This window comes from Schistocerca cancellata, chromosome 2, assembly GCF_023864275.1.
Source record: "Schistocerca cancellata isolate TAMUIC-IGC-003103 chromosome 2, iqSchCanc2.1, whole genome shotgun sequence".
In the NCBI taxonomy this organism is placed as follows: Eukaryota; Metazoa; Arthropoda; class Insecta; order Orthoptera; family Acrididae; genus Schistocerca; species Schistocerca cancellata.
This window is the reverse complement of record NC_064627.1, coordinates 442,094,524-442,112,489: the sequence shown is the minus strand read 5'-3', so window position 1 is coordinate 442,112,489 and position 17,966 is coordinate 442,094,524. Positions and strand designations below refer to the sequence as shown.

Sequence of the window (17,966 nt, the reverse complement as noted above, 5' to 3'; positions counted from 1 at the left end):
AGGACCTTGTAAGAGAAAGGAAGTCACCATACCAAATGGAGAACAAGAAATCAACAGCAATAATAATAATAATAATAGTGCTAATAATAGATTCCCAAGAAGTTTACAAGAGAAAATTGCTTCTATCACTCAGAGATTTTGATGGCGAGTCATGTTATTCGGACTTAGATTCGGGTGAGTCCAATCCTGAAGCTGCATTTGATGTTAGCAAGCCTATCAGTGATGCCACTGCTTGCCTCCGTGTGATGTGATGTATACAGAAGATGGTGTTGGTGAACTGTGGGTGTAGCGTATGCTCTGAAATGTCAGCTCATAGTGAGTGTGCCGGTTGTAAGACTTAATTTATGTATGTGATTTGTGTAAATAGATGAAGTGTTTTTTCAAAGTATTGAAGCTGTAAGGATCTTGGTAAACACAATTTTTTAAATAAATCTAAGTATGGGGATGATCTCGAAGTAGAATTGTACAATGTACACTCTTATAATTATATTTGATTTAATAAAACTGTCTTTCTTGCAAATTCTGGTTTAATATTTTGAATTTATACCATGTGGCTCAAATTACCAGCAAAATATTTTTCCCAGATTGTGCAGGGCTCCATAAAACAAATTGTATTTTTTTGCCCCAACCAACATTCCTCAAAAATTGTTGTATAAATAAGTCAAAGACATGACACAGTATGTGCACAGCAGCTCTTACGTAGATAGGAAAGAAATTGTGGCAATATGTATGAAAAATCAAAATTATACCACCTCTTCCTCCACGTGTTGGCTGATTATAGTCCACTTGGTACCAGCAGGTAATGCCGGCGACACCAGTGGACTTGTTGCCAGACGAGATGCTGCTAGAGATCCTGTCACGGCTGTCGGTGGACGAGTTACTGGGTGCTGCCTCTCGCGTCTGCTCCCGCTGGGAGCGGCTGTGCCTGGAGGTGGCCGTGTGGCGTCGCTCTAGTGGCGGGCTCTGCTACCACGGCACCTCTGACTGGCCGTCCCCTGCAAAGGCGCCCAGGCCCACCATCTGCATACATGCCCGCGATGATGTCGGCCGTGTTCTTGGGGAGGTATTGGTTACCATTATGATTTGTTATTGTAAATGTGTTAAGTGCATTCACATCCACAGAAATTTATCCGAGATGGGGGCAAGATTCTAAAATTGCCAGTTCTTGCTCAGTTGATTTAATGAGGGGGGACAAAAGTTTATTTTACGGACCATCCACAGCTTAAAGACTTCATGTTGCGTAAAAAGCTCCTCTGCAGGTGTATTGTTACTTTATTTAAAAAGCGCAACCAGTTTCGTAACTTTAGTTACATCATTAAGTGGAGTTATGAATAGAAAGAGCCATGAAAGAATTCCAGGAAGTGACAACCTTGGTTAGAAAGAATGTCAGATCATTGCCATAATTGGCTGAATGCAATTAATCTGACATTTGGTGATGATCAATACTTACAATTACAACATGATACTGGAGTAAAATTAATATTAAACTTTTTCCCCCAATGTCTAGAATTTCACTCCATTCTAAACATTGTGTCACAGCCCACAATAGACTAGTGTAGAAGGGGAGCTAATAGCCAGAACCTCAAAAGGAATATAAAAAACGGTTAGGTATGGTGTGAGGGAGGAAACAAATGGGAACAGAAGAAAGGAAAACCAGAGAAGACCATATGACGTTCTACTGGTTCCAGTGAGTGGAGTACAGGGCAGCACCATAGCTGGCCGCAGACTAACATGGAAATGTGTGAAAGGCCCCTAGGCATGTGGCACAGTTTTAGAAGAGCTAAGGTGGACTCTACAAGATTACAAATTCAAATACTACAATAAAACATATAAACTGGGCACTATTAGAGGCATAAATGGCTTAGTGTGGGAAACTATTAAAAATGTCAAAACTCTTTGAAAAACTTTAAGGGGAGGGACTCATGAAATATCAGACCATAAAGAGACCCAGGAGGGCGTAATATGGTTCAAATGGCTCTAAGCACTGTGGGACTTAATATCTGAGGTCATCAGTCCCCTAGACTTAGAACTACTTAAACCTAAGTAACCTAAGGATATCACACACATCCATACCCGAGGCAGGATTCGAACCTGCGACTGTAGCAGTTGCGCGGTAGGGCATAATACATTAAGTAAATGTACTACTAAAATCTCCTCATATCATAGTGTTCTATGCTATGGTAGTATTTCATGTCGCATGGCCAAACAGCTTTTAACATGTAAGATTGTCCCATTATATTTCATTCCCAGGAATAATGGGGAGAGATTCAGACGCAGGGAAAAGAACGAATCAAGGGTGATCCTTTCAAGTCTCCAGGGGTTTACTGAATTATATGTAATGACTGGCTGAATGAATATATCATCCAGGTGGGTAGATTTAGAGAACATTCGTCTGGCTTGGGTTCTAACTCAGCTTTGGGGTCTCTTTTTTTCTCAGACAGGTAACTCTGTTATGAGACATTTTGTCCAACCTCTCGATGTTGCATAGGGAACGTAAGGGCGGTGTGCTTAATGGTCTAGAAGAGATAGAGATTTACCATGCCTAAAAACAATTTTACTCTCATCACCAAACTTGAATTGAAACACAAAAACAACCTTAGTTAATTTTGATCATATCAATGAATAACCCAGCTCATTTACCTGTCTGTGCATTCCACATTGCCTCATTCTTTATTCCCCCCCCCCCCCCCCCCCCCCCCCCCCCCTGTTTTTCACCATTGCGTCACTGGTTTTTTTATGATTTGATATTTTATGGGTCCTTCTCCCCTTAGTTTTAACATTTTTAATAGTTTCCCACACACTGCCATTTATGCCCTCTAATAGTATACAGTTTATATGTTCTTTTGTGTCTGACTTTGTAACCTTCTGTTAACCCAATTCATAGTACTTTTTTCACACTCGAGAGTCTGCCATAGCTCTTCTGGACATGCGACACCTGTCTAGTGGCCCAGCGTATATTTCCGTGTTAGTCTGCAATCAGCTGTGCTGCTGGCCTGTACTCCACTTGTCAGATCCAGTTTTTCCATTTTTCTGTTTTCTTTTGTTCCTCTCATCACACTGTACTTTAAAAGTTTATTTATATATCATTTTAGATTCTGGCTATCAGCCCCCTTTCTACATGGGTCTGTCGTGGTCTCTGACATCATTTTTAGAATGGAGGGAAATTCTAGAGATCAGGAGAGAAAGTTTAATATCAGTTGTACTACAGTATCATGCTGTAATTGTAAGTATGAGTCATTGCCATATTACTTGCACTCAGCCGTTTTTGGAAATGTTTTGATATTCTTTTTATCCAAGGTTGTCACTTCAGGATATTATTTCACGGTTTCTTTTTATTCAGGACTTTACCTGATAATGTAACTAATGTTACAAAACTGATTGTGCTTTTTAAAGGAATAATACAGATGCAGCAGTGTGTTCTAGTCAACACTGTCGGTGATTCTGATAATAAATGATTCTCCAAAAAAGAAATTTGACACGAGCAGCACACAACGTTATCTATCTCAAACAACTGATACGCATCCTGTCATTACTTTTAGGTAGAGTACATTGAAACCAAAATGGTAAGCATATTTTGTTAGCCTATGCTGGTACGCTTTGCCTAGGCATATTCAGTGGTTTCCTGGTGCTAAGCATCATTGCACCAGCTCGCTTAAGAAGGCAGCAAGCCCTCACTTGGTTTGCTATGGGAATGCAGAATAATCTTCTCTTTCCATAAAAAATATCAGGCAGTGAGGTTCTGCAATCTGATTATCAAATAGTCTTGAGAACAACCTTGAGATTATTAGCCAATAGCTTCAACCGTCTATCTGAATATTACAGTGATCATGAGTACTCGAGTGAATCTTCTTGTGAGTCACAACCAACTGTCAGAGTCCCGGGCTTCAAACTTTCCTCTTGTATCCTGATGCAAACTGAATCAAATGAGATGTAGAACAGAAAGAATAGCTCCCACTTTCTACATTTGAGGAGGGCAGTTCTTTCCAATCTGTGAATGCAGCAAAGTTGTGCGGATGGTACCACATATTGAAGAACTGCATCATTATATTATCTATTAATCTGTGTGTTCTCCCTTTTGTTTATGTAACTAGCTGTTTATAATTTCCTTCTTTGTAACTCTTAATGTACTTCTTATTATTATGGAGCATCAAATGCTAAATAAACAAATGAAATTAGTACAAGCAAAGTACATACACTGCCCAACAAAAGTTTGGAATACTATCGTAAAATGTAGTCTACAATATTAGAGGTCACTTTGACCTAGGCACTTCATGCATTATCCAATTAGAGCCAATGTACTGGATGGTGATTACTACTGGCATGCTTTGTGGCTGTTTCCCAATCATTTAAAAATATCGTGCTGCAGTGGGACACCATGGGCAGTCCAGTATCAACAACAGTTTCATTCAGTTTGTATTCGGCACTGCAATAACATGCCACATAGAAGCATACAACACTTGATTGAATCAGGATAGTGCATTTACTTTCAACCGGTCAAACAAAGCAAGATATTGTCAGTCAGTTACATGTCAAAGTGGTGTGTCTAGTGTGTGGAGAAAATGCAGAGAGATGGGAAATGTGAACAACAGGCATCATAGTGGTCATCCTTTGTATGACAACACCAATGCAGGAGCTTTTCCTTCAACTGTCGGCTTGCAGGCACCCTGTATCAACTGTCAGAAATATTGGAAATGACTTCTTCCGGGCAGCAGGGATTCGTATCTTAGACCAAACAGTGCATAGAAGATTGCATCGGGGTGGTCTTCATTCCAGAAGATCGATTAGAAGCTTTGCACCGAACTGACACAATTGGAGGACCAGTGCTCTTGCACATCAGTATTGGACCACTGCAGAATGTTTGCTGATGAGACCAGGATCAGTTTGCAACCAAACACTAGATGTATTTGGATAAATGCTTGACAACACTAGGAATGCCGATACATTCACTAAGTCCATCCATTTGCAGGTGGAAGTGTAATGTTCTGGGTGGCAATAATGGTGGGACTGCGGATCCCTCTAATTCCAATCTGTAGCAATTTGACTGGTCTCTGATAGCTCCAAGAGGTCCTACGAATGATTTCAAGGCACTACAGATGTGAAGTCAGTGACAACTTCATCCTAGTTGTTGACAATGGAAGACCGCACCATGCTCTACAGTGCGTTTAAAATAAGTTGCGACTTTTGACAGTTCAGTATGGAGTGAGTGGAGGGTAGCATAGTTGCCAGTGTGTGCTTGGTGCATCAGCAAGTGATCACAGTATAATGCCAGGCATACTTGGTGCGGAACCTGTCAGGCTCACTTGACTGCATGAACAGTAAGCTGTGCAAGCCGGTCAGGGAAGAGAGGATTAGTATTTAACACCCATTGAAAATGATGTCATTAGAGATGGAGCACATGGTCAGATTAGGAAAGGATGGAGAAGGAAAGTGGCAATGCGCTCTTGAAGGAACCAGCCCAGCGTTTGCCTTAAATGATTTAGAGAAAGCACAGAAAACCTAAATCAGGATGGCCGGACATGTGTTTGAACCTTTGTCCTCCCGAATGCAAGTCCAGTGTGCTAACCACAGTGCTGCCTTGCTGCAAGCTGGCAAATCTGCAGTCTTAGTCAAATGATTTTGAAGAAACTATTCGGTAATAATCTCTCATTCTCGCACATCTTATAGTTTAATTCATCAGTTTCATAATGTACGGCCTATCATTTTATTAGTGTCATAGTTATTCTGACATTTTGATAGTATGTAAACTACTGCAAGAAATTCTTAGTTTGCAATGAAAAATAGGTATCACTATGAATTTGTGTTTGGTGCATGTTAGGTTAAATTTTGCTATGTATTAAATGGAGATGATAAATTAAATTATACTTTAAAATTGGAAGTACATTGCTGTCTGTTTTCCAATCTTGAGAAAATGGAATGTATGTAAAGTGCTCCATGATGAACGTGTATGTCGGTGAAAAGACTAGAATGAAAGATTCATAAATTCCTCATATCTCCTAAACAGTTTGAGATATCAAAACAAGATTTTGGCAAATGATACTGTCCAAAGATGACAGTGTTTTGCCACATGTGAAACTTTCATATCTACCACGGTATTCAAACAACTACAGATTTTTTCAGTGATGTAATTTAATTATTGAGGGCTATCAATAGCTGGTGAAACAAGAACTGCTGTGGGTTTTGTAACAATATAAGTGAAGAAGTTAGTTTTTGTATTGTGAATGGGCTGCTCCATAAAGTATTGACCTGACCTGTACTCAGTTGTTAGTTTCATAATACACTATTCCAGGATTCTGTTGCAATTTCAACTGCTTTAGAATATTAGTGAGGTGAATATTTCAAAACTGTTGTGTTTTGATGAAAGAAGCAGAAGTATTCCTCAAAACTTGTTACAGTCCTTCATGAATCAATGTCTCATCAACTACCTTCTTCGTATGGCTGACAACTTAAGCCTAGTCCTTTCGTGTAACCTTTGTGGTGGCTTCTTTTGTCAGCATTTAAACCTAAGTGAGTGTAAGCTTCTTGTTGTTTTTTGCCACTTTATTTTTCACCTAGGCCCATATACTCTGTCAGATTTAAATGAACATGATATGGAGGAAGCCTGATTAAACTATTACCTTTACAATTAGCCAGTTTGTTGACCTGGTAGTGTGAAGTTTTGACTTGTACGGCACTACAAGTTCCATTAACTTTGTGCTATACATGCTTCAACTTTATCTCAAGGTACATTCCTTTGTACCCAGAGTAAAATGTCCACTTTCCTCGACTGAATTGTTGGAGCTTTATACATCACAACAGAGTAGTGTGGCGTCGTGTCCATTACTATTGTCGAAATCTGTGGAATGTTTTGCAGCAGAATGTTATCTACCTAGCTGGTGAACATGTTCTTGGATGACACTTTTATTGCAAATTTTGTATTCAGATGTACTGCACTTTTGTTACTAATGCAATGCCAACACAATGCCATGCTCACAATATCTGACAACTACAGAACACTTCAGGGACAGAAAATACAACTTTATGATGAGATCTGATGCATCTAATATGGGACACCATGTGGCACTCTTTGTTGAACTTTACCAGCCGAACCGCTGGTGGTGTGGAAGGGAAAGTTGGCTCTTCATTGGTGTTACCTGGGCAGTGGCGTCGTGTACCCCGCTGGTCAGCCAAACGTGAAAAGTCACAACTACTTGTAAATGCACTATAGTAGTGTCTCAGTGTTTTCAGAGATTCAACATCAATTGACTGCATTGGGCAGTAAAGTCTCCAGACATGAATGCAGTTCATGGGACCTGTTCAACGTGGCCATTGCACAGCATCCGAATCGACCTGACAATCTTCAGGACGCCACTGGAGCTCCCATTGAGGAGTAGAACCTCATACAAAGTGTGCCTCACAGGATGGAAGTACTGATCTGTGTGTGGGGAGGACATACTCACTACTAAAGACTGATAATCATCACCACCACGAGATGAAGACTTTCACTGTTTTTGTTTACAAGATATACACTTAGGAGAGAGTCTGCTTTGTTTTTTTAATGATTTTTTGTAAATAATAAAAATTGTTCTTGTTTTTGGAGAAAATGGTGTTTATTCTGGTAATAAGGTATTGCCACCATTTTGTTTTAATGATCTAAATTGCAAACTTCTTATGATTAAATCCAGAGTATTCAGTTTGAAAAAATAAAAAAAAAAAATCAGGACAATTGAGAAAATCCTTTTCCATATATCTCGTGTGTTTTCTTTGGTGCTTATTAAGTGTATAGATTAGCCGGCCGCGGTGGTCTAGCGGTTCTAGGCGCTCAGTCCGGAGCCGCGTGGCTGCTACGGTCGCAGATTCGAATCCTGCCTCGGTCATGGATGTGTGTGATGTCCTTAGGTTAGTTAGGTTTAAGTAGTTCTAAGTTCTAGGGGACTGATGATCATAGATGTTAAGTCCAATCCATAGTGCTCAGAGCCATTTGAACCATTAAGTGTATAGATTGAATTACATTGGGATAGGTTACAACGCAATCTCACCCTCTTCTCAGCTAGTCTTTCCTTTCATGTCCTCCGACTCTTATAAATCCATTCTGGTATCTGTACGTGTTGTGAGTAATCTTTCGTCCCAGTCTTTTATCCTTCTACCTTGAAATTTCCAAAGAGAGTATTCCAGTCAGTGTTATCAAAAGTTTTCTCAGAATTCACAAACAGTATAAACTTAGATTTGCCTTTGTTTAACATATTTCCTGAGATAAGTCATAGTGTCAATATTGCTGTATGCGTTCCCAAATTTCTCTGGAACCAAAACTAATCTTTCCCATGTTGACTTTTAATATTCTTCTGTAAATAATTCATATCAGTATTTTGCAACTATGACTTGTTAGCTGCTGGTTCAGTGGTGTTCACACATGATTATCAGCATCTTCCTTCTTTGGAAGTGGAATTATTACATTCTCCTTGAAGTCTGGGGATATTGTGCCCGTTCACATATCTTGCATACAAGGTGGAATAATTTTCTCATGGGTGGCTATCCCAAGAATCTCTGCAATTCTGAGGGGCATTGGTTCCCACTTACACATTGTTCTCACAGTAACATACCTTCCATCTCATCTGCATTGACTCCCTATTCCCTTTCTGTAATACTGTTTTGAAGTTCATTTTCGTTGCACTGCCCTTGTGTATATTTCTTTCACCATCCAGCTTCACCTCCCTTGCTTAGTTGTGGCTAGCTATCAGAGCTCTTAATTTTCCTCCAGAGGTACTGCAATTTTCCTGTAGATAATGTGGTTCTACAACTTTACATTTGTCCTCTAGCCGTCCCTGCTTAGGCGTTTCACACTTTCTGTCAGTCTTATTTTTAGAGGTCTATATTCCCTTTTGCCTGCTTCATTTGCTGCATTTATATATTTTCTCCTTTAGTAAATTAAATTCAGTCTCTTGAATGTTATGCAAGCGTTTCTATGGATTCTTGTCTTTTTGTCCTTTTGATCCTTTGCTGCATTCACTGTTTTCTCTCTCAGAGTAAAAACTTGACTTCTGTTATTGCATGATAAAAACCAACATTGAAAACAATTTTTTTACTGATGTAAATGCCATCTCTTACACCACACCAGTAGCGTTTTTCCTGCCTTCATATTGTCCTGTTACTTGACTGAGGAAAATATGTGCATGAAACAATTTAAGGTTGCAGCACACCAATTTTGCAACACAGTGGCAGGACAGATTATACAGCAACGTGTGAGTTTGACTTTTTGTTTTGCAAGTTATCATCATTCTCTAATTTGCTTTTGACATAGTGTGTCTAATTGTTAATGATAACTTATTCCATCTATCTACACATTTTATTACCTCTTTTAGTATTTAACAAAAGTCTATAGTTTCATTGGACTTGGAAATCAATGTTTGTTTCCATACTCTGCCTGCTGCCTTGCAGAACCATGTCTAACATTTTTTGGACGACAAGAGACAGTGTGGTATTGGGTTGCAAGGCTCACACATCTCTCAAGTCAGTTAACTTGCATGTTGTGTGTAGCCGATCCTCTTCTCTGTGTAATCAGCTATGTTGATCTCCCAAAAGCTTCTTCTCCGAAGACTATAGCTGTTTAAAGGAATTTATTAAACTACTTCTCTATCCTTGAAATAATTTGGTACTCGTAGAATACTTTTCAGTTCAATCACTTTATATTTTCAACTTCCCCAGACAACAACTTCTTCTTGCTAACTTAGTCCTTAAACATTAGATTCATTTACACATATTCAAATATCATTGGTTTGATGTTGTTGTTGTTGTTGTTGTTGTTGTTGTTGTTGTTGTCTTCAGTCCTGAGACTGGTTTGATGCAGCTCTCCATGCCACTCTATCCTGTGCAAGCTTGTTCATCTCCCAGTACTTACTGCAACCTACATCCTTCTGAATCTGCTTAGTGTATTCATCAATTGGTCTCCCTCTACGATTTTTACCCTCCACACTGCCCTCCAATACTAAATTTGTGATCCCTTGATGCCTCAGAACATGTCCTACCAACCGGTCCCTTCTTCTTGTCAAGTTGTGCCACAAACTCCTCTTCTCCCCAATTCTATTCAATACCTCCTCATTAGTTATGTGATCTACCCATCTAATCTTCAGCATTCGTCTGTAGCACCATATTTCAAAAGCTTCTATTCTCTTCTTGTCCAAACTATTTATCGTTCATGTTTCACTTTCATACATGGCTACACTCCATACAAATACTTTCAGAAACGACTTCCTGACACTTAAATCTATACACGATGTTAACAAATTTCTCTTCTTCAGAAACGCTTTCCTTGCCATTGCCAGTCTATGTTTTATATCCTCTCTACTTCGACCATCATCAGTTATTTTGCTCCCCAAATAGCAAAACTCCTTTACTACTTTAAGTGCCTCATTTCCTAATCTAATTCCCTCAGCATCACCCAACTTAATTCGACTACATTCCATTATCCTCGTTTTGCTTTTGTTGATGTTCATCTTATATCCTCCTTTCAAGACACTGTCCATTCTGTTCAACTGCTCTTCCAAGTCCTTTGCTGTCTCTGACAGATTTACAATGTCATTGTCGAACCTCAATGTTTTTATTTCTTCTCCATGGACTTCAATACCTACTCCAAATTTTTCTTTTGTTTCCTTTACTGCTTGCTCAATATACAGATTGAATAACATTGGGGAGAGCCTACAACCCTGTATCACTCCCTTCCCAACCGCTGCTTCCTTTTCATGGCCCTCGACTCTTATAACAGCCATATGGTTTTTGTACAAATTGTAAATAGCCTTTCGCTTCCTGTATTTTACCCCTGCCACCCTTAGAATTTGAAAGAGAGTATTCCAGTCAACATTGTCAAAAGCTTTCTCTAAGTCACAAATGCTAGAAATGTGGTTTGCCTTTCCTTAATCTATTTTCTAAGATAAGTCATAGGGTCAGTATTGCCTCACGTGTTCCTACATTTCTGCGGAATCCAAACTGATCTTCGCCGAGGTCGGCTTCTACCAGTTTTTCCATTCGTCTGTAAATAATTCGTGTTAGTATTTTGCAGCTGTGACTTATTAAACTGATAGTTCGGTAATTTTCACATCTGTCAACACCTGCTTTCTTTGGGATTGGAATTATTATATTCTTCTTGAAGTCTGAGGGTATTTCGCCTGTCTCATACATCTTGCTCACCAGATGGTAGAGTTTTGTCAGGACTGGCTCTCCCAAGGTCGTCAGTAGTTCCAATGGAATGTTGTCTACTCCCGATGCCTTGATTTGACTCTGGTCTTTCTGTGCTCTGTCAAACTCTTCACGCAGTATCGTATCTCCCATTTCATCTTCATCTACATCCTCTTCCATTTCCATAATATTATCCTCAAGTACATTGCCCTTGTATAGACCCTCTATATACTCCTTCCACCTTTCTGCTTTCCCTTACTTGCTTAGAACTGGGTTTCCACCAACACTCTTGATATTCATGCAAGTGGTTCTCTTTCCTCCAAAAGTCTCTTTAATTTTCCTGTAGGCAGTATCTGTCTTACCCCTAGTGAGATAAGCCTCTACATCCTTACATTTGTCCTTTAGCCATCCCTGCTTAGCCATTTTGTACTTCCTGTCGATCTCATTTTTGATACGTTTGTATTTGTTTTTGCCTGCTTCATTTACTGTGTTTTTATATTTTCTCATTTCATCAATTAAATTCAATATTTCTTCTTTTACGCAAGGATTTCTACTAGCCCTCGTCTTTTTACCTACTTGATCCTCTGCTGCCTTCACTACTTCATCCCTCAGAGCTACCCATTCCTCTTCTACTGTATTTCTTTCCCCAATTCCTGTCAATTGTTGCCTTATGCTCTCCCTGAAACTCTGTACAAACTCTGGTTTAGTCGGTTTATCCAGGTCCCATCTCCTTAAATTCCCACCTTTTTGCAGTTTCTTCAGTTTTAATCTACAGTTCACAACCAATAGATTGTGGTCAGAGTCCACATCTGCCCCTGGAAATGTCGTAAAATTTAAAACCTTGTTCCTAAATCTCTGTCTTACAATTATATAATGTATCTGATATCTTCTAGTATCTCCAGGATTCTTCCATGTATACAACCTTCTTTTATGATTCTTGAACCAAGTGTTAGCTATGATTAAGTTATGCTCTGTGCAAAATTCTAGCAGACAGCTTCCTCTTTCATTTCTCTCCCCCAATCCACATTCACCCACTACGTTTCCTTCTCTCCCTTTTCCTACTCTCGAATTCCAGTCACCCATGACTATTAAATTTTCGTCTCCCTTCACTACCTGAATAATTTCTTTTATCTCATCATACATTTCATCAATTTCTTCATCATCTGCAGAGCTAGTTGAAATATAAACTTGTACTACTGTAGTAGGCATGGATTCATGTCTATCTTGGCCACAATAATGCATTCACTATGCTGTTGGTAGTAGCTTACCTGCACTCCTATTTTTTTATTCATTATTAAACCTACTCCTGCATTACCCCTATTTGATTTTGTATTTATAACCCTGTATTCACCTGACCAAAAGTCTTGTTCCTCCTGCCACCGAACTGCACTAATTCCCACTATATCTAACTTCAACCTATCCATTTCCCTTTTTAAATTTTCTAACCTACCTGCCCAATTAAGGGATCTGACATTCCACGTTCCGATCCGTAGAATGCCAGTTTTCTTTCTCCTGACGACGACGTCCTCTTAAGTTGTCCCCGCCCGCAGATCCGAATGGGGGACTATTTTACCTCCGGAATATTATACCCAAGAGGACACCATCATCATTTAACCATACAGTAAAGCTGCATGCCCTCGGGAAAAATTACGGCTGTAGTTCCCCCTTACTTTCAGCCGTTCACAGTACCAGCACAGCAAGGCCATTTTGGTTAGTGTTGCAAGGCCAGATCAGTCAATCATCCAGACTGTTGCCCCTGCAACTACTGAAAAGGCTGCTGCCCCTCTTCAGGAACCACACATTTGTCTGGCCTCTCAACAGATACCCCTCTGTTGTGGTTGCACCTATGGTACGGCCATCTGTATCTCTGAGGCATGCAAGCCTCCCCACCAACGGCAGGGTACATGGTTCATGGGGGCAGGATTGGTTTGATAACCAAATAATTTATGAACATCAACAACATTGGCTTCATTCACAGCCAAGACATGAAGTAAGTTAAAAGTCCCTAGTCTCAAGCGAGTCCATTATGTGGATGAACATAGAAATCTGTTTTCAATTGTTCATTAGTGTTTTTTTACAATCAACACAGACACTAAAGAGCACAGAATACTACATAAACTTTTCTTGTTCTTCTCTAGCCGTACACGGAAACTCTGTGGACCGTACAGCAGATACTTGTCAGCCGCTATTTGGCTGCCGGGTCCATCTTTTTCTTGTAACTGTTTTTTGACCTGCACATACAAATAGGCGATGTGCAGTAGGGCGTAATCATTTCTCCAACTCACCTCTAAAATGTCGTGTGTTCGAAACGGTGGAAGGCCGAATAGCTCTAGAATTTACTCCGAAATTCTCGATACATATTCTCCCCCCTAAAATGGAACACGTGATATTTTATACAATCATTATGTAAATTTGTATCACATACAATTCTAACAATATACATTCCAACATAGATCTTTGTACTCATTTAGAATAAATTTTAGCTAATCTTTCATTTATTTTGCTCTCACTCTATTTTGACATCAACCCCGAATATTCCATCATGGTCTGGTAAGTTTTTCTAATAGTTAGGATTCGTTAGGACTCTATCTCAATTTCCAATTGCAAACTCCAGGTGTTCACAATGATTCTTTATTCTAATTCTTTGTACTACTTCTTTAGTACACAATGGTCTTATTATTTATAAACTTCTTGTAGTCTGGAGGAACTCAGGGCAAAATAAGTGTTCCTATTGACACTCATAAAATATAATAATGCTACCAGAATAATTTCTACAAAATTATATGACTTTTGTCATGATACTGTCCTTTCCCCTCTAGAAACAGTACCCATACCTCACATACAGGTTGATCCTATGAGTACCCTTTCTCCTCCTGTTTTGGTAGGTGCACCCCCCCTTTTTTTTTTTAATTCCTATTTTGCTATGGTACAGGTCAATCCCCTTCTTGGTGCCCCTGTTCACACAGTATAGGTCTGCCTAGCTGCCCTTTTCATTCAATATATGCTGGGTGTGTCCCCCCTTATCCTTCTTGAGTAGGCCTCATGGTTCATTGCCCTAGTATACATCTTTAAGTACACTATAACTAAATATTATCTGGTAAAACTAGAACCTACTTCATCCTTCATGCTCACTTTTTCATACTTCTCGAGTCCTCCTTTATGTATCAACTTCTATGTTTCCCGCATTTACTTCATGCCTACATACATTGTTCGATATATAAGATGCTTACTTAGGTTATAAGAGTCCTACTATCCTACAAGTCGTCAGAATATTTGTTAGACTGACATTCCTGAATAATTATCACAATTAGTTCCTCCTTGAATTACGCTCATTAGTTATGCTCCTTATCAACATGATAGTTGTTTTCAAGTACCTAGGCGATGTAGAACCATCACAATGAACAAACATAAATGCATATTTCTCTATGTGCACGTTCTTTCCCCCTACAACACTTGATGGTTCTCACATCCTTTTAATCTGGACTTTCATTGTTTGCATCTTCGTGTTATGGCATGTGTATGCGTAAGTGTGTTTGTTTAGCCTGATTCTTTGGCCTGCTTATATGAAATAAGTTGAAGGTTATTGGAAACCACGGAAAATAAGAAGGACTTCAGCAATGGAAGTACATGCATGTGGAAAGAGGAAAAGATAGACCGGTACTCAGAGGAGAAGTAATAAAGGAAAAAGTAGAAATTGTTGCTAAGATTGAAGAAGAGAAAGAAGATAGCCCCAAAGACAGGAAACCCTTCCCACCCCCCTTCCCCAGAATTCCCACTTCGCCGGTACTTGAGTGAGAAGCCAGAGGAGATATGATGTTAAACACCTCCTACAGAACAGACATTCTCACCTTCACCTTTGAAGTCCCCGAAGAAAAATCTTAGCAACCCCTATGGAATGGCAAATGGTGAAGAACCAGTCACAGGTTTGTACTTACACTACCCACCCCTTCCAAAACTAATACAAACCCTCCCATCCACTTCACATCTCATAAAAGGTATAAAATGTTCTGTAAACAATAGAAAATTATACACTACGATAAAATAGTTGTTTAGTCATTCAGTTTATACTATACTGTTATACACACATAAAATCCTCTATTCAGTTTATGCTGTCTTGACATCAGTCAGTTTAAATAGTACCATCATATTATACTTTCCACTAATATAACATTGTATATTCTAAAGATTACTGTTCATGTGTGATTCTCTTAAGTTGGTCTCAATCTTGTAGTCATATCCGGTTTTGTGCGTACTAAAATTATAGGATAGTTTAAGAATTCAAGAATAGATTACAGAATAGTTAAAGATTTGAAGGGAATTCGGTACAGGAAAAATAGTACAGAAGAAACACCGAAAACAACTAGGGATCCGACAGTCGTCACTCCGCTCGTTAACACAGAATGTTAATGTTCCTGGGAGACAGATGTGACTATGCTCGGATCCCATGGATCTGATATTAAGCTTACTTGAGCAAGTGCAAACCAGTGCTTCTCGTTACATTTTGTGTGAAAGTCTCCCGACAGCAAAACAATCACCACTTTACTAGGTAACACAACATCAGGTAAAGTTATTCTGTTTTCTACTCTATCATGGACAAGTTTGAATTCTTTCCATAAATTATCTATGCCTCTCTTAGTATCAAACAATGGAAAATCCAGGATGGAATGTAACAATACCAGAGAAGTAAAGTTGCTACTCACCATATAGCGGAGATGCTGAGTCGCAATAGGCACAGTAAAAAAGATTCAAACAATTAAAGCTTTCGGCCATTAAGGACTTTGTCAGCAGTATGTATATATACAAACAAAGATGATGTGACTTACCAAACGAAAGTGCTGGCAGGTCGATAGACACACAAACAAACACAAACATACACACAAAATTCAAACTTTCGCAACAAATGGTTGCTTCATCAGGAAAGAGGGAAGGAAGGGGAAGACGAAAGGATGTGGGGTTTAAGGGAGAGGGTAAGGAGTCATTCCAGTCCTGGGAGCGGAAAGACTTAACTTAGGGGGAAAAAAGGACAGGTATACACTCGCACGCACACACACACACACACACACACACACACACACACACACATCCGTACATACACAGACACAAGATAATGTCTGCTTGTGTCTGTGTATGTACGGATGGATATATGTGTGTGTGTGCGCGCGCGAGTGTATACCTGTCCTTTTTTCCCCCTAAGGTAAGTCTTTCTGCTCCCAGAATTGGAATGACTCCTTACCCTCTCCCTTAAAATCCACATCCTTTCGTCTTTCCCTCTCTTTCCCTCTTTCCTGACGAGGCAACCGTTGGTTGTGAAAGCTAGAATTTTGTGTGTATGTTTGTGTTTGTTTGTGTGTCTATTGACGTGCCAGCGCTTTCGTTTGGTAAGTCACATCATCTTTGTTTTTAGATATATTTTTTCCCACGTGGAATGTTTCCTTATATATATATATATATATATATATATATATATATATATATATATATATATATATATATATATATATATATATATATATATAAAAAGAAAGATGATGAGACTTACCCAACAAAAGCGCTGGCAGGTCGATAGACACACAAATAAACACAAACATACACACAAAACTCTAGCTTTCGCAACCAACGGTTGCCTCGTCAGGAAAGAGGGAAGGAGAAGGAAAGACAAAAGGATTGGGTTTTAAGGGAGAGGGTAAGGAGTCATTCCAATCCCGGGAGCGGAAAGACTTACCTTAGGGGGAAAAAAGGACAGGTTTACACTCGCACACACACACATATCCATCCACACATACACAGACACAAGCAGACATTCTGCTTGTGTCTGTGTATGTGTGGATGGATATGTGTGTGTGTGCGAGTGTAAACCTGTCCTTTTTTCCCCCTAAGGTAAGTCTTTCCGCTCCCGGGATTGGAATGACTCCTTACCCTCTCCCTTAAAACCCAATCCTTTTGTCTTTCCTTCTCCTTCCCTCTTTCCTGACGAGGCAACCGTTGGTTGCGAAAGCTAGAGTTTTGTGTGTATGTTTGTGTTTATTTGTGTGTCTATCGACTTGCCAGCGCTTTTGTTGGGTAAGTCTCATCATCTTTCTTTTTAAATATATTTTTCCCACGTGGAACTTTTCCCTCTATTATATATATATATATATATATATATATATATATATATATACACACAAAAGCGCTGGCAGGTCGATAGACACACAAATAAACACAAACATACACACAAAACTCTAGCTTTCGCAACCAACGGTTGCCTCGTCAGGAAAGAGGGAAGGAGAAGGAAAGACAAAAGGATATGGGTTTTAAGGGAGAGGGTAAGGAGTCATTCCAATCCCGGGAGCGGAAAGACTTACCCTAGGGGGAAAAAAGGACAGGTATACACTCGCACACACACACATATCCATCCATACATACAAGACACAAGCAGACATTTGTAAAGGCCTTTACAAATGTCTGCTTGTGTCTTGTATGTATGGATGGATATGTGTGTGTGTGCGAGTGTATACCTGTCCTTTTTTCCCCCTAGGGTAAGTCTTTCCGCTCCCGGGATTGGAATGACTCCTTACCCTCTCCCTTAAAACCCATATCCTTTTGTCTTTCCTTCTCCTTCCCTCTTTCCTGACGAGGCAACCGTTGGTTGCGAAAGCTAGAGTTTTGTGTGTATGTTTGTGTTTATTTGTGTGTCTATCGACCTGCCAGCACTTTTGTTGGGTAAGTCCCATCATCTTTCTTTTTAAATATATTTTTCCCACGTGGAATGTTTCCCTCTATTATATTTATATATATATACACACACACAACTTGCACACACGCCTGCAGTCTCAGAGAGC

The 17,966-nt window shown here is 39.5% G+C and overlaps 1 protein-coding gene across 9 annotated transcripts in view; it reads left to right on the top strand.

Moving 5' to 3' along the window:
* Positions 1-17,966, top strand: part of LOC126161915 (uncharacterized) — a 103,317-nt gene that overhangs the window by 50,657 nt on the left and 34,694 nt on the right. For 5 of the 9 annotated variants that reach the window (XM_049918085.1, XM_049918077.1, XM_049918083.1 and 2 more), the window contains one exon: positions 797-1,063. In XM_049918085.1, the coding sequence (XP_049774042.1) occupies positions 797-1,063 (267 nt within the window). The remainder of the gene's footprint in view (positions 1-796; positions 1,064-17,966) is intronic. The other 4 variants (XM_049918078.1, XM_049918081.1, XM_049918082.1 and 1 more) reach the window with 1 other exon arrangement.